Here is a 21,660-nt window from a genome sequence, read left to right on the forward strand (position 1 = left end):
GGTTTTCAGAAGATTACAAAATCACGTATTTCATCGTATACGCATTATAGCATAGAAGATTACGTAATTCGTAAATTACGAGCGAGAAACGGTGGCCATTTTGGACGTATTGAACTGGCTGAAACAACTGAAATGGTTGACTTGAAAATGCCACTGAGGCGTGTTGCATACCAGTGTAGCAGTACACAAGGATTCTGAAAAAGCTCAGACCTTCGATTGTGGGTTGTAGCTTAGATTTTTCGTCTCCTTAACCCACAAACCCGTCTGGCTATTTTCTCTACATTATCAACCTATTTGTGTGGAATACGAAGAATTGAACTCGCTGTCGTTCTTGGAACTGCGAAATACGAAGAATTGACCTCGCGGTCGTCCTTAGAACCGCGAAACACCCTTAGAAGTCGTGGTACCGTGACAGAGAACGGTACCACATAAGGCTAGTGATACTTTCGAATAAAGTTTGGTCTTGCTGCCTTGTGTCCTTTAGGAATATCAAGTTCTACTATGACATCCTTGGAGAAGACCATGGAAGCGTTAGTCTCGGCGTCAGTTCAGATGACACCCACGCAAGTGAGCGCGCAAGTGAAGAGACATAGGCCTGACTCAGACGATTCGCCAGTAAAGGGAGTACTAAGTAACCTGTTAGGTGATGTTTGTGGGCATTGTAATAAGCAGTGTACAGAAACTGGAGAACAAGGTCAGGCTATTCAATGTGATCTTTGTGGGGTGTGGGTGCATGCTGTGTGTGTAAAGATCAGTACCAAAGTCTGGTGTCACTAACCTCAAATGTTGAAAACTGGCTTACCTCTGTAAACTGAACTCATGTCAAGCACGGCTTAAACAAATGATATTTGAAACTGTAAAAGTCAATAACAATCGTGGCGAGCTACAATCTAGGCTTGAAAAGGTTGAGGCCAAACTTGACAAAATAGTGCAAGAAGTTGGCTCAAGACTTGATAACCACAGTAAAACAATTGAATCTATCCCAAGTAGTGCTTCAGCTGTTGAAGTTAAGTTGAATAAAGTAGTCCAGGAGCTTGGTACAAAATTGGACAGTCACTGCAAAACAATTGAAGCGATACCAGCAAAAGTCCCCGACCTTGCTACTACAATTGCTACCGTAACCTCGTCCTTGGCTACAGAACAAAGAGAAATGGAAAAACGACAGCTCAACTTGATATTTCACAATGTTCCTGAGTCCAAATCTAGTGATCCTAATACCAGAAAGAAAGAGGACACTGACTTTGTACAATCAGTTTTTTCAGACGTGCTAAGCACTCCTGCTACTATCACAAATGCCATCAGGCTTGGGAAAAAAGACTCTCGTACCAGGCTTCTTAAAATTACTGTAGAATCACTTGATGAGAAAAAGGCTATCCTTTGTAATAAACTTAAACTTAGGAGGGAGGAGAACTCAGATCATGTACGTAAAATTTTCATAACTCCTGACCTTACTCCATCAGAACAAAGGGAAAATAAAGCATTAAGAGTTCAACTAACTCAATTGAATCTAGGTGCAAAGAAATATAGAATAAAAAACGGACAAATAGTGCAGCGTGAGCCTCAATGAGTCACTCCCGCTCCACTGATAATGTAATATTTAATGATTCCAATCTAACACCTTTAGATAACCCTAATCGCGGTAAAAATCACATAATTAAACTTAATATGCACAAGTCATCCACCAACCATATATCACCTGATATAATTAAAGTTATCAGTGTCAACTGTTGTAGTTTAAGGTCAACATCCAGACGAGCTAGATTTTGTGGACTTTTACAAGAACACGAGCCGGATATTATAGTGGGTTGTGAATCACATCTTGACAGCTCTTACTTATCATCTGAAATCTTCCCAGCAAGTTTCAATATATGCAGAAAAGACAGATCAGCTGGTGGAGGGGGTGTATTCTTGGGAATTAAAGATACCTTAGTTTGTACAGAAGAACCTAACTTAGATACTACTGCAGAACTTATCTGGGCTAAGGGAACCATCTTACCCAACCCCAACTATGGACATGGCTTAAATGAAGCTTTAATTGACATTATAAATAACCACAACCTAGAACAGTTTGTCAGTTCACCAACTAGGCAAAATCATGTACTAGACCTTGTATGTGTATCGACACCATCTCTAATTAAAGAACTTCATACTGCCCCTGGAATGTCAGATCATGAGATAGTAACATTTTTGATCAACTGCAACCGTCCCCTAGTTAACAAGAAAGCTTCTCGTAGAATATATCTATATCATAAAGGTGACATAACTGGTTTAAAAAATGAACTCCAAGAATTTCAAGAACATTTTAGTGCTTCAGATCCTTTGCAGAACTCAATCGAACACAACTGGCAGCTTCTAAAAGATGCTATTCAGACAGCCATTTCCAAGCGTATTCCATCCAAACTTGCAAAATCACGGGACAAGTTACCATGGATTAATCCGCTAATCAAACAGAAAATGAATTTGAGAAAGCGCCTGTATGACAAGGCTAAGTGAACAGGTAACTACACTGACTGGTGTGACTATAAGCAAGCTAGAATGAATTACTAGAAACTGCACATCGTAACTACTGTACCAACTTATTTAATGATTCTTCTTCAAGTAAAAAATGATTTTGGTCATATATTAAGACAAAAAGAAAAGATAACACTGGAGTTGCACCACTTAAGGATGGAGAAAATAGTTGTACTGATGCGAAACATAAAGCTCGTGTTTTAAATAACCAATTTCAGCTGTATTCACAACTGAGGATTTATCAAATGCACCACAGCTAGATCACTCCGTTCATCCTTCAATTCAAGACCTCAGTTTCTCAATCCATGGCATCCAACTACTACTGGAGAGGCTCGATCCTACCAAGGCTCCTGGACCTGACCATCTTCCCACTAAAGTAATTAAGCTTTGTGCACCACAAATCGCTCCTGTATTGCAGACCATCTATTCCCAATCTTTAGAACATGCTACTCTCCCTCAGGATTGGTTGTCAGCTAACATCACCCCTGTCTTCAAGAAGGGAAATCGAAGTTCTCCTGCAAATTATAGACCAATCTCACTAACATCAGTCCTTTGTAAAGTAATGGAACATGTTATTTTTCACCATATGTGACCGGATTTGCGAAAAGGTACCTTTTCCACACATTTTACATACTAGCAAACAAAATGATGTAACAGTTTACTTCTTCTACTGATTAACTTTCTCTTAGTATCAAATTGTAGCCAGATACTGTAGCTACACTCATGAAAAATATCAGGATAATATATGCAACGATTAAAACGTTATGAAGCTTCAAAGTTCAAAAAATGGGTAAAATTTTGTGTGTGAAAAAGGTACCTTTTTGCAAATCCAGTCACATATAATGTCCTTTTTTACATCACTAAACACTTTAAATCCTCTACAACATGGATTCAGGCCCAACCACTCCTGCCAAACACAACTAGTTGATTTTATAGATGAGATCCAACGATCTATGAATAGCCAGCAACAGACTGATTTATTGTTTATAGACTTTTCTAAGGCTTTTGACACAGTTCCTCACAAAAGACTATTAAACAAATTAAAATTCTATGGTATACGAGGGCCTCTCCTTCAATGGATCTCTTCCTGGCTAACCAAACGATATCAAATGGTAATTGTTGATGGAGAATCATCTAGCGCAACAACTGTTAAGTCTGGGGTACCACAGGGTACTGTACTAGGCCCCCTTATGTTTCTTGTATATATTAATGACATAAATGAAAACATTACATCTTCAGTTCGATTGTTTGCTGATGACTGTGTTATTTACAAGACTGTTACAACACCGCAAGATTCAAAGCAGTTACAGGAAGACTTACATAAAATATGTGAATGGACTCACAAATGGCAAATGAAAATAAGTGTTGAGAAATGTGCTGTGCTGAGGTGTACTCGTTCCCTGAACCCCATACAATATACGTATACCTTATCAGTTCATAATGTCGATATAAAGAAGTGCCATATATACATACTTAGGTGTAGCGATTGATAACACTATGTCATGGTCATCACATATACAAACAGTAAGTAACAGAGCAACCAAAGTGCTAAATTTTATTAAACGAAACCTAAACAACTGCCCTTCTGATACTAAAAGAACAGCGTATTTAACATTGGTTCGACCAATTATGGAATATGCCGCCCCAGTTTGGGATCCGTATTATAACACTGACATTTATAAGTTAGAAAAGGTGCAAAGAAGAGCTGCTCGATGGATGTTATCAGATTACTCCAGAAATAGTGTTACGTCATTATTGTCCTCTCTTAGTATACCTACATTACAACAACGCCGTCAGTCATCAAGATTAACACTATTCTATAAAATAATTAATAATACACTACCGATCTCCACCCCCTCACATTATCAAAGAACTCAATTTTGTACCAGGCAACATCACCCCAATCATTTCATTCTGCCACAAGCAACCCTCAACACCTATAAATATAGTTATTATCCTAGAACTGTTAAAGACTGGAATGAGTTGCCAATTAATATAATCAAGAAATTTGGATGAATTTATTTACGTACTTAACCTTCACTACTGTAATTAATTATCAAATTGCATGTATGTATGTATGTATTTGATTGTACCATTTGGGGTTTTCACACCCTGGGCAAACCAGCTGAGCTGACTGCCCAGTACCTAATCTTAAATCTTAAGTCTATAAGTACAGTAGTTTCATCACTTTCCAGAGGATAGGAGCAGGCCGTGAAGGAAGCTTGGGAAACAGCGCTTTGCCGGCCGACGCCACATACTTTATCAGAGGTAGCTGAACCGTCTAAGGATCCAGCTCACGTAGACCAAGTAAGAACACCTTCATATTATAAAGACCAAGCTAATTATTTTAATAAAAAGTGCATAGTTTGCCCCTTTTTATTGTATGATAGCTACTGTATCTCAGCACTGAAGAGCTCGAGATTATCTATACTGGCTGTATTAAACTGGCAATTTCAATGTTTACTAGTATATGTGACCCAGTCTGGGAAAATCAAGCTTAGCTATCACCTGTCACAGAAAATTGGACCCCTACAGTATTTTAGTTCCCCCCCGGTCCAAATATATCAAAATTTAGACCCCCAGAAAAAATATTTGAAATATATGGACCCTTCTGAAATATTTTATCCCCCTACAAAATTTATTAATAACACCATTTGCATGCATTCAAAGGGGGTCCAGATATTTCAGTTGAAATATTCGATCCATCCTGTCTATACTATAGTACGTTCACGTTGAGGTGAATCCTGGGTTGTTGGTTAAGAAGCCATACAGGATCAAAGGCTTTAAACATAATGTTCATGACGCATTTATTCGTAAGCTAATGTTACTGGCACACACTTAATATGGCGTCCAGTGCACTGTCAGCAAGTGCGGAGCGAAACCCTCTTAGAAAGAAGTTAAACTGCCAAACGAAATATCTACTTATGAACTACAGTATGGGAGTATACTTTAAGCAAGAAGCGAAGAAATGTAAAATTTCTGTCAATATCACAGAGAGAATCTCGAAAGCCACCGGTATTGTATATAATGCCTTCTTTGCTGAGTTTTGGCATACATTACGCCATGCAGGGATTTCAAGGACATCCATTGTAAGAGTTTGAATGGAGTACCACAAGAAAGGTGGTTTATCTACGCTAAGAAAAGGAACAAAAAGCACTTTGCACAAACCCGCTCAATTGTAACCGCCAGGTACAAATATTCATGAGTCCATGTTGATGCAGACAGTTTTGACTGAGATGCCATCAGACAAAAGATCCATTCATTGTTCAGAAGGAAGGGAATCTATCGCTCTCAAAGATTTTGGTAAGTTAAACTTTGAAACCTTGTTACATAAGTAACGCGTTACTCCCAACACTGTTTGTCACGTACTCCGTCTTAGGTCAAACTTAAGAGTGATGGTGTTTTCTCTGGGGGTATATAGAACATAGCTTTAAAGAGTGTTGAGTGATATGGGATTTAAGTATAAGACAATTAATGACAAGTGGTTAGCATTGTAACTGTTTGTGCTTTAATGTCACTACACATATGTGACCTGATCTTGGAAAACCTACCCTTTTGGCACATTGGTCAATTTTCTGTTTTATAGCTTAAATGAGGTACTAGGTGCTCATCTATCTTTTGTTAAAATTTCAGCTTAATATCTTTAAGCATTCCTGAGATATGGCCGATTTTCTGTCCTGTACATTACAAACTAACTTTTATGGTAATGTATTGAGTTCTGTGGGTGATTAAGGGTGACAAATGGTGACAAATCATTTTGTTTACTAATAATTCCATTCTTACCACCTAAAATACTTTAAAAGATATTTCTGATAGTTTAATGAAGTATTCTTGGTACTTTTCTGTAATTAAATGCAATGTATCACTGTCTAAGACTAAGTTTTTGCCATTCCAGCAGCTGAACAAATCACCCAATTTGTAAGTTACTTGTTGTCCCACGCATGTGAAATTACTACATGGTCTGATATAATCATCCATATCTCCTTGGAAAAAGAAACTATGGGTGTGAAACTTCACAGCAAGAAGGTTTAATAGTTGTTTTATCCAAATCTGCAAAAAAATTAATTTTAAAAATATTGTTGAAATTTTCATTTGAGTTTTCCCAAAAAGTTGGCTTGTGCCCAAAAGGTAGGTTTTCCAATATCCGGTCACATATATGCAGGGTATACTATGAGCAGCCCTGCATAGTCCATCAGCATCATATATATTAAAGGCAAACAAGGTGCAACAGAACTGAAGGATGACCAGTTGTGTATTTGGATGAGACTTGGGTAATGAAGAACTTCTAGAGCAATTCCTCATCCAACTCAGCAGTGATAGTGAGGATGGCGATGGTGGTATAAATGAATCTTGCACTAGCAGCAATGGGTCCAAGTTTTCTTCTGGGCTTACTTCATCTGATATAAGATTGTTTGATATTTGCAGCATTGGTGTTACAACTTGATGTTGTTCCCCAGGAGTCATCGGGTAGCTGAGATGGAACTCTGTGAAGTACATGAAAATACAGATGAATTGTAAGTGTGTGCACTTTAATAAAAAATGTCATTGCTTTATTATGCTAGCAGAAGTTGAACATACCAACCCTTGTATATTTGATCAGTGCAGTAGCGTTTGGAAGTCACTACAGGTACTATCAGTCCAAATTCATACAAACAGTATTATTTCATTTGTTGAAACTTTTATAGTTTTTGGGAATGTGACTTCAAAAACAAAATGCTGGCTGGAAAAGCTGTGTACATGTGTGGCGAAGTGATGAGAAAAGGATTAAAACAACATTGACTAGATGGGAATAGAAAACGATAGGCAGCTGTGTGGTGAATGTGAAGTAAAATACATGTTGTTTGGCTCACTTGCAGGAACACCAATGCTGCGTAACAGATTTTGAGCTATTATAATTTGGTTTTTTCTCTTTAGAGGCTGAAGAAGTTTTTTCCCTTAATATACATAGGCCACTTCTCTTCTAAATACAGTGCAACAGTGGCCCCAGCTCTTCTGCTTTTATGCAACTCTATTTTACACACACAAAGACTGTTTTATTTTTCTTGTAAAAGTGTATTACAGCCTCCAACATAATGGATGGTGAAATCATGTGTGCTGAGGGCAGGTGTATGACATCTGGCTTCACCACAAACATGTGTCAACATGAACATCAAAGGGCCGTGCTTTACAGGCTTACCCATTGAAAATGTATGGAGAAACTTTACAGTGTCATAACTGGAGTGTCTTACATTCGAATGAAGTGCTTTTAATATGTGACCCTATTTTGGAAAACCATACATCTGGGCACATTGGCCAATTTTGTTTTTTATAGCTACAATGAAGCACTGAGTGGTTATCTACCTTGTGTAAAAATTTTGTGACGATATGTTGAAGCATTCCAAAGATATGGCCAATTTACTGTCTAATACATTACAAACTAACTTTTCATTTTCAGTTTATAGAACTGAATAGTGATCAGATGTGACAAATTGATGACAAATCACTTTGTTGACAAAGATCACCATTCTTACAATCTAAAATTAATGAAATGAGATTCTTGAGAGTTTAATCATGTGTTCTTTGTGCTTTTTCTCAATTAAATCACTTGTAATATTGTGTAAAGACAGGAAAATGTTTGGTTTTGGGAATGATCAATCACCCAATTTGTAAGTTAATTGTTGTCCCACGCATTGTGAAACTACTACATGATCTGATATAATTCAGTATATCTCCTAGATAAAAGAAGCTATGGGTGTGAAATTTCACAGCAAGAAAGCTTAATAGTTGCTTTATCAGAATATGTAAAAAAATTAATTTTAAAAAAATCACTGAAATTTTTCAATTGAGAATTCCCACAAATTTTGCATGTGCCTAGATGTATGGTTTTCCAAAATAGGGTCACATATATTTTTAGTGGATTGAGAAGTGCTACATATCGAGCAATACAGGAGGCCCATGCATGCGGTGCAGCAATTGTAAGTTATTAATCGTTTTTTTTTAGGATTCAGCTCAACGCGAACATACTATATATCCTTGCCCTTACCTGTTGCATTCAGCTATTTTATATTTGTTTTTTTATTATTTATACTAAGCAGTCAGCCCTGCTGGTGTGCTCAGGGAAAAAAGTGCATCAATTACAGCTAACTACTGCAGTCTCTACATACAGAAAAGTGACAAGTATAATACCATATAAAGTGTATAACTATACTTCAGGCTAGCTACTGTAGTGTTCACAGTGTAGAGGCTCAGCCACAGGGAAGCAGGAGTACATTTAGCTATTCTCCTGTGTGTACAATTAGGATAATAATATAACTATAAAATTTCTTTTTGGAAAACAGCTATAGGGTATTATTATTGCTGGTTATTGAATAGTATCTGGGTGATAGCACGTTAGTATGGTTAACGTTATTGCTTAAGGTACTTATAGCTAGCTCAGAAGTTCTGTGGGTCTGCATATAACTATAATTCAACAAATGAATATATACTAGCAAACATTTTAATGAGTTGTGTAGCTAGAACATGCAGCACCTTATTGTGATGGCAAGTAGATCTCTGCTGACTTATAGCAACAGGGTACAACCATATTAAAACATGTGCCATACAAAGGCAGGTGGAGTTACCCAATATAGGCACTTTACATCACATTACATAGATTGATGTTGGCAGTGGGCAAAGTGTTGGTAGAAGCAGCCCATAAGAGAAATACAATAGTTAGACACTTTACACTTGTTAAAGGAACTGATTAGATAAATGCAACAGGAATGGGTAAGGATAGTAGTGGCGATTATAGACCTGATGGCAAGTAGGGAACAGCTTGACTATTGTTGTATAGCTGTACTATAAAGTAGAATTTCTGGGGGTGCAACTCCTAGAGACTACAGGATTTTTGCAATTTGAATGCTTGAAAAAAGCATGAAAAAAAGCTACCAATCTATGCTGCAAATTAGTCTTTCCCCTAAATTAAAAAAAAGTTATTATTCAGCAGGGTGGGTCCATGGCTACCCCTACCCCCCGACTTACCTATGAAATAGCATACAGGGGAATCAATTCTTTCAGCTGAAATATTTGGACCCCCTTTGAATGCATGCAGATTGCATTAATAATGTATTTTGTAGGAAGGATAAGATATTTCAGACCGGTCCAAATATGGGGTCCAAATATATCGTTATACGCCTATTTTAAAGTATCGAGAAATGCCGGTTTTAAGTATTCAGTGTGTTGTAGCTTGCCAATGGTTGAAGCCATGTGTACCAAAATTTTCAAATCAGTTTTACACCAATTCCATACTTTCCAGAGCATCCACTGTACAAGTAGGTAGCAGTTAAATTTCCCACCGTTTTAGATAGTTTTGAACTGAGGTTGGCTGTATCAGGCGAGCTCCAAATGGGGTGAGAGGTGGAGGCCCGAAAGAATCAAGGGCCAGAGGCTGCTCAAAAAATTGAAGAGAAACATGTAGGGATGAATTAGGCCAAGTTATGGGCCATTCAGGTCTCAAAACTGGCTTAAATGAAAGGAAATTCACAGTACAGGTCTTTAGTCAACACCACGGAGCTGTACAGCCACATACAACCATCCTCAGACTGACCATAGCTCCATTAAGGTACCACACCACACATACTGATCACCACTGGGCTTGGGAAAGGCAGCCAACAAAAGCAGACCACTCAAGTCTAGCTGATTCTGATTATGAAATTTGATAGTTTACTCATGTAGCTTTGTGTTCTTTGTGCTTCGTGTTCATGTAGCTTTCTGTTCTTTGTGTTCTTGGTATAGCTTGCATGCTGTATTTGTTGATAATACATAATGCTAGGCAGAAGGAAAGGTACCGGTAATACATGCATGTAACTGAAGTTAAACTGATGAAGCTTTCAGTTAATTGCCCATCACGTTTTTCGGTTTTTCTATTAAACTCTTTAGACCACAGCAAGGTGAAATACTTGAATTTCATTGGGGCATCTAAATCGTGCATAGATCCCTTGTTCATGTCTCAATATAGATCCCTATCCCTGTGGTGACACAAAGCATGGCACTTATGCGCCTGTACCATTGGAAACACATGGGCATTTAACTAGATAGCAACATAGATATACGACTCCTAATAATAGGGATTGGAAAATGTGTCACACACCAAAAATAGGTTTGTTTTGAATGTTACGGGTGGTTTCCACAATTTGTATCGTATACTATTTAAATTGTCCCCCAATCCAGCTTATCGGTACTTTTTATCGTTGTACTACATTGTCCTTACTCTAGTTTAAAATTCCTACTTTTTCTTATACTTGTTCGTAAACTCTTTCTGCAAGTTCATGAACATTAAGCACACTGTGTAGTGGTGCAAACTAACTGGATTTTTGAAAACAGGTCTTTAATATAGGAGCTGTAAATAGAACTAGATTCGTTATTCATTTAGCAATGTTGGTGCTAACTATTGACCAGATTTGGTGTCATTAATGTTTTTCAATCTGTCTGAAGCTATGAATCATTAAAGTTGGTAAATTGGATGTGTACATGGGAAGACCCCTTTTCACAAAACCGGTCACAATATTATTACATAATTAAAGTTAATTACAAAACTATACAGGTATATGCAAGTAGTCAGCAAATCTTTGCCGATTAGCTACATGAATACCAAACCACATAGTTATTATTTCTAAACTTTATTCACCTACAAGTTTATCAAGTTATCTCACTAACTTTGTTTACATGGTAGTAGTAGCACCTATATTATGTGATTTGCTTGACACATCATGTGAAGAAACACAAAGAAAATCATGAAGGAAAGCATGCTACCTGTCTGGATAATGATGCAGTGAAAAAGAGAAGCAGCTATAGTGAAGGGAAGAATCTGGGGGAGGGGCTCAAAGTGTTCCATGGAACCCCAATTTGGCAGATCCTTGACTGAGTCTTGCTAACTACTGACAATTTCTCTTCTCAATAAAAGTTTAAAAGTCAAAGAAACACTTATTACAAGATTTTATATGACAAAACACTTATTTCTACCTTTGTTTACAGCAATAATACTTCAAATGACACTTGAAACTACTATATATCTTTATGTGATACACGCCTCTAAATATAATTATTGTCTTTATCTTCTAAGGCAACTGTTAAAGGTTTCAGTTGCAATTCTAAAGGACTAAATGGTAAGATTTAACAGCAAAACATTGTTAGGGAGTCTACCATTAAGAGTGGAGCTTCTCCTTTTAGAAGTCTGGATTTAGGCCTGAGTCAAATATGCTCAAAATTTTGCCCAAAATGCTTTCAGGAATTTCCCTGTGCCCACAGTGGAGGAGGAAACTCAAATCCACCTGAATTGTCATAATTAAAAGTTCATGCCATTAACCTACCATCACAGCCATTTCTTGGCTGCCACCTTGGATTTCACATCTTTTTCACCTTGGCCTTTTTGGGAGCCATACTCTTTTTTTACAGCTTGGCTGTTTTGGTTTAGACAATTTATGCAGAAGGCGATGGAAAATAGGAAAAATAAACAGATTTTTTAAAAGCAGAGATAATGTTGCACATTCAGCAATCAATTTATGCTGGCTTTGCCATCAAGAGGATGTATACACAGAGTACTAACACTCATATACTCACATTAAATGCCCTGAGGAAGCTACAGTTGAACAATTTTGAGAGCAATGTAGATAATTTTGCTAAAGAAATGAGGAACAAAGGATAGAAAAAACGTAGTAGCTATTTGTCCGGTTCCGGATGCCGATTTCACCAGGCTATTCGTCCGGTTTGGATCGCGTGGTCCTGTTCGTCCGGTACTGTTCGTCCGACAGTGTCACCCATAACTCGAGTATCAAACACACTAGTTGTATGAAGGTAAATTTTTGGGTGAGTTCGAGGCGAGCTAGGGTTGGAGCGAGCGAAGCGAGCGTCCCGGCAAAGCCGGGCCAACCCTAGCTCGCCTCGAACTCACCCAAAAACTTACCTTCATACAGACAGTGAAAGTCATCATTGTGCTTAACAGGCAAACGCCACGTTAGCGTTAGGGTTAGGATCGGGTTCAGCTTTGGTTTCTTCTTCACTGGGTATTCTTCTTATATAGGTTTCTTCTTGAATGACGTATATAAGGTAGAAACTAAGAGAAGTGGGTAGCTGGCATAGGAGTCTCGTAGCGCAGTGGTAAGTTACGATCCTTGCCTCACACACTGGAGGTCCCGGGCTCGATTCCCGGATAGGTCATAACTTTTTTTTTCGCTTGAGGACTCTTTTTTGTCTAAGTATTTATTCACGTGAACCGAGCCGGACGAATAGCTTGGTAAAATCAGCATCCGGAACCGGACGAATAGCCACTACCTAGAAAAAAAGGCAGCCAAGATGGCAAGAGAGAAGAAAATATTGTATTTTAATGATGGTAAACCTGTTGGCTTAGGAAGTTGTGCAAATATGTGAATTATCATGCCTACTGACATGCCGATCTGGACCAACATTAATCAAAACATGAATAATCGTGTTTTGCTAGGTTTGAGCCAATCACATTTTGAGCCTTCTGTGCAATGCTCAAAACTCAAGCCTATTATGCTCAAAGTTATGCTTTCCAAATCAAGATTATCCTTAAAGCTGACTGTTTTATTATTAGAGAATATCATCCTTTCCTGAATTAATTCTGTATCAAAGTAAGTGACTTCTCTATTAGAGTATCCTGATCTTAATTTGAATAATCAGCAAAGAAATGCGGTAATAATGTGTAGTGTGTTTTACTGGCTTTTTGGTGAACACACTGCGTATTGTAATATGTATTAATTTTCCTATTATGCAGGCATAGTGCTTTATGTTTTTGCTAGCCTATTCTGTTTGAAATTATGCCAGCATAATTGGTACAAGCCTATGTCTTCACCAATGACTCAGTAGAACAGCAAATAATGTACTGTAAATTTTTAACTTGGTAGAGAATAATCTCTATAAACAGTGTGTAGTATTAAAGCTGAGTTGGTAATAAGCTAACACCCATTCCTCTTGATTTCTACCCTAGGAGATAACCATGTCGCTTGATACTGATGATTCATGTCAAGTTGAATGCCCACAAACACCTTTAACTTTTTGTAAGGTTTTATTGTACTGTAGATTGCGTGACCAGTGTCAAAAAAATTTTAAGGTCAATGATATCACGTGAAAACTAACCAATCGAAAGCCATTATAGACTCAGTTTAAATTAGGTTGCAGCTATCTATCTGATTCACAGTTACTCGCGCCTGTATCAGTTGGCATAAGGAACGTAGGACATTATTTCTATGTAACAAACTGTAATTGGAAACTTATAAACCTATTGATTAATACCAAGAATATGGACACGCATGCACAAACCAGAAATACCCCAATATAATGGTTGAATGAGCCAAACCTGAGAAATGGATAACCAAAGGAAGTTGGGAATACTAGTGTCAAAAAATAAATATAAGGGAAGCACATTCAAAAACATGCACATAGGTGATTTGTCAACACATCATGTTTAATAGCAAAGCCTGCTGAAGAAGCCGGTAGCGCGTAAGAACAATCCATTGTAACCTCGAGTCTACTGAATAAGATACAGGCATGAGTAACTACTTGCATGTGAATCAGATAGACTGGTGTAACTTAATTTACCTAAAAAACTTGTTGGCAACGGTCATGCAATCCGCGATAAGCAGTTCAAAGAACATGTCAGATATAGATGATAAAAAAGTGTTTGAAACAATTCCCATGAGAGATTACAGGCATGATGCTAGCCGGGGAGAAAATATTCTAGGAGAGCAAATAATTATAATCCAGCAAAATTTGGACCAGGGAATATAATTATGATGGTCCACACAGTATGTGACTGTCTCTGGGAAAACCAGTCTTTGGGAAAACCAGTCTCTGGGAAAACCAGTCTCTGGGAAAACCAGCCTATTTAAAAGAAAACCAGTCTCTGGGAAAACCAGTCTATTTAAAAGTATCGATAAATGCTGGTTTTAAATATTCAGAGTGTTGTAGCTGGCCAATGGTGATAGCTACGCAATTTTCACACGTTTTACAACATTTCTTACCATCCAGATCATCCACTGAAGAAATAGTCAACAGCTAAGTTTCCCACCATCATTGTTTTAGATAGTTTTCAAACCGAGGTTGACTATATCAGGCGAGCTCCAAAAGTGGTGGGAGGTGGGCCCAAGGAAGGCGGGTAAGATGGTGTTCAAATAATTGAAAAGGAACATGTTCGGATGAATTAGGCCAAGTTATGGGCCAAGTTATGGTCCAAGTTATGGGCCATTCAGGCCCAGAACTGGCTAAAATGAAAGGAAAATACAGCACAGGTCATTGTCCAATACTACAAAGCTGCACAGCCACACACAGCCATCTCCTGGTTAGCCAGGGCTCCATCAAGACCCCAGACCACTCATATGGCTCACCACGTCCTTGAAAAAAGCAGCCAGCAAAAGCAGACCACTTTGCTCTGTTTGACTGTGACAGTGAAATATGATTAAGCTTTATGTTTGTGTGAAAAAATCAAACTTCCTATCTTAACGATAAGACTGGTTTTTGCAGATCCAGTCACATATTTGTTCCTTCAGCAACATACTGTGCATGTAGTCTAAAACGCATCAAAGAATCCATGAGAGCTGGAATCTGGAACTTTCTCTGCACTCAACCTTAACCACATTGATTTCTCTCCTTATGCTTCCACTGTGGTTGTTGTTACATGACTGACAGCACTTATTATTTCAATACCGTGTTAAAACTTTTTTTCTGCTTCATTGGTGCTGTTTGGCATAAGGAACGTAGGACATTATTTGTATGTAACAAACTGTAATTGGAAACTTATAAACCTATTGATTAATACCAAGAATATGGACACACATGCACAAACCAGAAATACCCCAATATAATGGTTGAATGAGCCAAACCTGAGAAATGGATAACCAAAGGAAGTTGGGAATACTAGTGTCAAAAAATAAACATTCAAAAACATGCACATAGGTGATTTGTAAAAGTTAGCTAATACAAAAGATAGAAAGTTTAACAAACCTAATAACAAGCAGTAAATTCAAAGAATTACATGTGCGTGTGCACAGGGCCATCTGATATGTAGCTGAACATTCTACAGTATAATTTATTTGTAGCTGAACATTATACAGTGTTCAGTAACTCTAAGTACATCACTAAGGTACAAGTACAACACAAACAAGGTACTTTCTAAATCCGGCCACTAGTATATCATGATGCTCATGCGCTATAGCTAATACACAGACATTTTAATAAATCACACAGCACATCAATTCATGCTCACTTTAGGCCACCACAAACAGGAATTCCTCGACAGAATGCTACGGAAAAACATACAGACACTATAAGAAAGGTAAACATGTACGTATATAGGCTGGAATATAGACAATAAGGTGACCAATGATTGGGGATGAACTGCATGAACCTTTTTGACAACACTAGTGCATCACCGAAAGGCCAACACTGCAATTGTATATGTAGTGATGAACAATAAGTTGTAACAACAACAATAATGACTTCGAAGGTGGCCATAGCTAGCTAAGCACAAAACACGTGATGCGAGTTGTTAGTGACTTTTTTGCTCTCTTGTATTCTTCAGTCTATTATTATCAGAATTTGCCGTCCATTAACGAACAGACGCCATTGAACACTTAGACTCTGGTTTTACAGATGTCTCAGACGAGGAATAGATTGCCTAAGCGCGGACGACCTCTCGACTCTTCGCCATTGAACAAAACGGAGAAAAAACACAAAGATGCTGAAGCAGAAACTTATTGTACTATTTTTCAAGAAGTTATTTTGGAAGGAGAAGAAGGTCAAGATGCTGCCTTTTGCGAAGGTCAATGTCAATCGTGGATTCATCGAAAATGTTCTGGTCTAACCAGCCAAGCGTTTGAGAAAATCTGTGAGTCCGATGATAAGTACATGTGTCCATATTGTCTGTTATCAATGCAAAATTGTGAATTAAAAGAGCTCAGAAATATAGTAAAGTCTCTTAGTGAAAAGTTAAACCAACTTACAGGCAGTCCTCCTCCAGCCAATGCTTCTAAGAAAGAAACAGTCCAAACTGTTTCAACTCCAGAGTCTAATACTGATATTGTCATGAACGATACCTCGAATGATATTGCTGCCACTGTCACATCATTGATAAATGAAGAAAGAGAGAAAGAAAAGCGTAAGCTAAATGTTATAGTCCACAATTTACCAGAATGTGATGATCCAGACCCTTCCAACAGAAAGTCTCATGACATTTCAAAAACATCATCCATTGTTGATAAATATCTTAGTGTTCCAACAACAATTACCCAGGCAATAAGAATTGGTAAAAAGAGAGAAAAACCTAGACTGCTCAAAATCACTTTCAATTCTAGTCAAGAAAAAGCTGCTGTCCTTCGCAGCTGCACAAAGCTTAGAAAATCATATGTCCCTGAGGATGTCAGAAGAATCTATATTACACCAGATCTCACACCTAAGGAACAAGAGTTGAATAAAACTTTAAGGTCCCAACTAGCTGAGAAAAACAAAAATGGTAACCAGTATCGAATAAAAAACGGGAAGATAGTGCGGAGGTCGGAGACTTGAACACCCACCTCTGCACTGTGGACCCTTTTATCAACCATACTAATGAAACTCATTTTCTCAAATTATTGAACATTAATTGTCGTAGCCTACGAAGTTTATGTAAAAGAAATCAACTTGCTAGTATCCTATCACATCACAATATAGACATTATTCTTGGGTGTGAATCCCACATTGATGAGTCCTTTTTATCTGCTGAGATTTTGCCAAATACATACAAAATTATTAGAAAAGATAGATCTCTTGGTGGTGGTGGTGTATTTATCGGGTTTAAAAACTCCTTACAATTGTCTGAAGTAACAACTCTTACTTCTTGTGAGTCTGATGCCGAAATGATTTGGGGGAAACTCCACATTCATAACCAAAAGCCATTGCATATAAATTATGTTCTCTTTACCGGCCCCCTTATAACTCTTGTAGTTCAATTATAAGTTTAAAGAATTGTTTATCACAACTGCACACTGAAGATCCTGAAAACTCTCCATGTTTGCTAGTTGGTGGTGATTTCAATTTCCCAGACATCTCATGGCAGGATGGCTATGCCCACATCAATCCCAGCCCAACATATGGCACTGACGCTAACAAACTTTTAGTAGATACTATCAATGATCATGGTCTAGAACAACTTATTAGTGTACCTACTCGAGGTAACAATATACTGGACCTGATATTGTGTTCTCATCCCAGTCTCATATCAAATGTAGAAATAACTCCAGGAATTTCTGACCATGATGCAATTCTCTATTGCTTTGAATTACCAAATAAACCTCTGTCTGATAAAATAGACCATCCCATCTATCTGTACCACAAAGGAAATATGGAGGGTGTTAAATCAGATATATTAGACTTCCAGCTGCAATTTCTTTCAAGCAATCCCTACTCCAACGATGTTGAAAGTAATTGGAACAACTTTAAACAAGCTATAAACAATGCAATTACTTCACATATCCCTCAAAAACCACCACAATCTAGAAGCAACCTCCCATGGATTACCCCTTCTATAAAAAGATTAATGAACCGTCGAACTTGTTTATATCGCAAAGCTAAATCTCTTCAAACTGAAAAGGCTTGGAATGACTACTGTATTCTAAGAAATAAAATCACAAACTGTATTAGAAATGCTCACACCAAATATCAAACTAACCTATTTAACAAAAATGAAAAGACAAATCACAAGAATTTCTGGAAATACATAAAGAATATTCGTAAAGACCAACATGGTATACCTCCTTTAAATGAAAATGGTAATACTATCAACAGCTCTAAAGAAAAAGCTACTGTTCTAAACAACAAATTTCAGTCTGTATTTACTCAAGAGAATACCACTGACATACCAAACTGCGACAGCACTCCACATCCTATAATTCCAGATATTGCAGTTTCATGTGATGGTGTACAAAACCTCCTCGAAACTCTAGATCCAAGTAAGGCATCTCGTCCTGACAACATCCCTACCAGGATTCTAAAATTTTGTGCAAAAGAGATTGCTCCAATTCTAACTGCTATCTTTATCCAGTCCCTAACATCTAGACATATACCAAATGATTGGCTAAAAGCCAACATAACACCCGTGTTTAAAAAGGGGGATAGAAGCAACACCAACATTTACCGGCCAATTTCACTAATTTCAGTTTGTTGCAAGATATTAGAACATATTATGTATCACCACATTGCAGAGCACCTCAACACCAACAACATATGTGACCAGATCTTGGAAAACCTACCTTTTGGGCACAAGGAAACTTTTTGGGAAAACTGAAATGAAACTTTCGACACTTTTTTTAACATTCATTTTTTTTGCACATTTGGATAAAGCAACTATTAAACCTTCTTGCTGTGAAGTTTCACACCCATAGCTTCTCCTAGGAGATATGGATGATTATATCAGACCATGTAGTAATTTCACATGCATGGGATAACAAATAACTTACGTACAAATTAGGTGATTTGTTCAGCTGCTGGAATGGCAAAAACTTAGTCTTAGACAGTGATACATGGCATTTAATTGCAGAAAAGTACCAAGAATACTTCATTAATCTATCAGAAATGTCTTTTAAAGTATTTTAGATGGTAAGAATGGAATTATTGGTAAACAAAGTGATTTGTCACCATTAGTTATCCTTAATCACTCACAGAACTCAATGCATTACCATTAAAGTTAGTTTGTAATGTACAGGACAGAAAATTGGCCATATCTCAGGAATGCTTAAAGATATTAAGCTGAAATTTTAACATAAGATAGATAAGCACCTAGTACCTCATTTAAGCTATAAAACAGAAAATTAACCCATGTGCCAAAAAGGTAGGTTTTCCAAGATCAGGTCACATATTAATTGACGAGCAATTTGGTTTTAGAGCAGGTCATTCATGTGAGGCTCAGCTCATATCTGTTGTTGAAGATGTACAATTGGCCATGGACAATACTTCCCAAGTAGATATGATTTTCATTGACTTTAGGAAAGCATTTGATACAGTTCCGCATTGTAGACTCTTAAACAAGCTTTCTCACTATGGGATTCAAGGTACAACTTATGACTGGATAAAGATTTGGCTGACTCAGCGAACACAGCGTGTTGTTGTGAATGGACATGATTCAAATTTTGTGCAAGTTCAGTCAGGTGTTCCCCATGCAAGGAACTGTTCTTGGCCCATTGATGTTTTTGCTCTACATTAATGACATCAAGTGTGGCATCTCATCCCATTTGAAACTTTTTTCAGATGATTGCATATTATATCAAACTATCAATAGTCAGCAAGATCAATTATTATTACAACATATCCTCAACATTATATTAAAGTGGACTGAAACTTGGTTAATGGAATTAAACACTTCCAAGTGTGTGGTACTTACCTGTAGTAGACTAACATCCTCCTCTACTTTCAACTATACTATCAGAAATTACTTTTTGCAGCGAGTTACCCAACACCCTTATTTAGGAATTCTCTTAGACTCAAAAATGTCATTTACACCTCATATCAATCAAGTTATCTCTAAAGTAACAAGGATGCTAAACTTTGTTAAACGTAACCTTTATAGATGTTCTACAGAAACTAAATGTTTAGCCTACACCAGTATAGTGAGTCAGAGACCACTGTTGGAGTATGGATCGGCAGTATGGGACCCCTACTTGCAGAAGGAGATACAAAGTATAGAAATGGTACAACGACGTGCTGCTCGTTGGGTCAAGTCAGACTACCGATATAACAGTAGTGTTACATCTATGTTAGCAGATCTACAATGGCCATCACTTCAACACCGATGATATGTGACTAGATTAAAAGTCTTATACAACATTGTTTACTCCTCATCAGTCTTAACAGTCCAAATTATTTCACTAACACCACATATCCCACCTGCCACCACCACCCCTTCCATTTTGAGATTCCGTTTGCTAGAACAGATCATTATAAATTCAGCTATTACCCCAAATCTATCTGCAATTGGAACAATTTACCAACTGACACAATAGAATCTCAATCTCTACAAGTATTTTTAGATAAATTATAACTGACTCTTATCTATGTGATTTGTAATGTTTTTCCTTACTTGAACATATCAGTTTGTAACTGTTTTCTAATCATAAGCGTATAATTTACAAAGATTCACATCATGATATATTAATTTTAATATGATCGGATCTGCGAAAACCCCACACAATAGCGAATTTTTCAAATTCCTGTTTATTAAATGTTTGTAAGGCCACTCCAAATAAATTCTGTTTCCCGTCCACCGCCCGCATCTAGTTACTGTCAGCTCCAAAACTTCCATTATTCCGTATTCTTCCATTATTTTCCGGTTATTCTTGCATACTGACAGGCTCATCTCGAAACGGTGTCAGCTCACGTGTCAGCAGTGCTATCAATTTGGCGCACACTTCACGCTTGTGTTGTTTTTGTAACTTAAAAAGGAAGGATCAAGCTTAAGCATGCTTTTATGCAGCTTTTATGGTTGTGCCAGGAAAATAATGGCTTGAAAAGCTGCCAATCTTATAATGAAATAATGGAAATGGATGGCCCGCCCGCATGCAAATATGCTTGAGTCCAGGACGGGAAACAGAGAATTTATTTGGAGTGGCCTAATCTACTTTGCCAAGTGTACCTTCTGGCAAAGTTTCAGCCTCATGCGCCAATGAATTTCGGAGTTACAGACCTACAAAGTAGCAACAACTGAAAAATCGATTTGTACAGCAAGTATAGGGAAAATAAATTACAGGCGCTTACTAAAATAGTTGTAACTTACGAATGGATTGACGTACTGGGCTGAACGTTCACCATCATGTTCGCCATGGATAGGGGAATCATTTACTGGGTATGTGTGTCCTTCTACCACCTTTCTTCAATGCATACAAAGGCGAAATTCGTGGGAAAAAACGACGTGACGTAAACAAACGCTCATAGCTAACTTGCGTATCCTTGGGTCTACTGCACTGAAACAAGGATTTTCCAACTCCTCATGAGTACGCGAATAAGATTATCTAATCCAAAACAGCCAAGCTGTAAAAAAAGAGTGCGGCCCTCAAAAAGGCTATGGTGAAAAAGGATGTGAAATCCAAGGTGGCGGCCAAGAAATGGCTGTCAGTGATGGTAGGTTAATGGTATGAATTTTAACAACAACAA

General features: G+C 37.6%; 1 protein-coding gene and 2 long non-coding RNA genes across 4 annotated transcripts; 2 read left to right on the forward strand and 1 right to left on the reverse strand.

The window, feature by feature from the left end:
- Positions 1–91: 91 nt before the first annotated feature.
- LOC136261407 (uncharacterized) lies at positions 92–8,163 on the forward strand. 2 transcript variants are annotated; one of them, XR_010703886.1, is made up of 5 exons: positions 92–694; positions 4,707–4,818; positions 6,969–7,025; positions 7,077–7,138; positions 7,197–8,163. It is a non-coding gene; the product is annotated as an uncharacterized lncRNA (long non-coding RNA). The 2 variants fall into 2 exon arrangements; XR_010703885.1 differs by lacking the exons at positions 92–694; positions 4,707–4,818 and having other exon boundaries at positions 4,835–7,025.
- On the reverse strand, positions 5,880–16,014 carry LOC136261408 (uncharacterized). The gene is made up of 3 exons (XR_010703887.1): positions 15,749–16,014; positions 15,652–15,697; positions 5,880–6,995 (listed from the first exon to the last, which is right to left on the reverse strand). It is a non-coding gene; the product is annotated as an uncharacterized lncRNA (long non-coding RNA).
- Positions 16,015–16,134: 120 nt separating this feature from the next.
- Positions 16,135–18,802, forward strand: LOC136261151 (uncharacterized). The gene is made up of 2 exons (XM_066055123.1): positions 16,135–16,993; positions 17,511–18,802. Exons 1-2 carry the CDS (start codon positions 16,135–16,137, stop codon positions 18,800–18,802), a joined length of 2,151 nt encoding a protein of 716 aa, XP_065911195.1.
- Positions 18,803–21,660: the final 2,858 nt, after the last annotated feature.

Source organism: Dysidea avara, chromosome 7, assembly GCF_963678975.1.
Source record: "Dysidea avara chromosome 7, odDysAvar1.4, whole genome shotgun sequence".
Lineage (NCBI taxonomy): Eukaryota > Metazoa > Porifera > Demospongiae > Dictyoceratida > Dysideidae > Dysidea > Dysidea avara.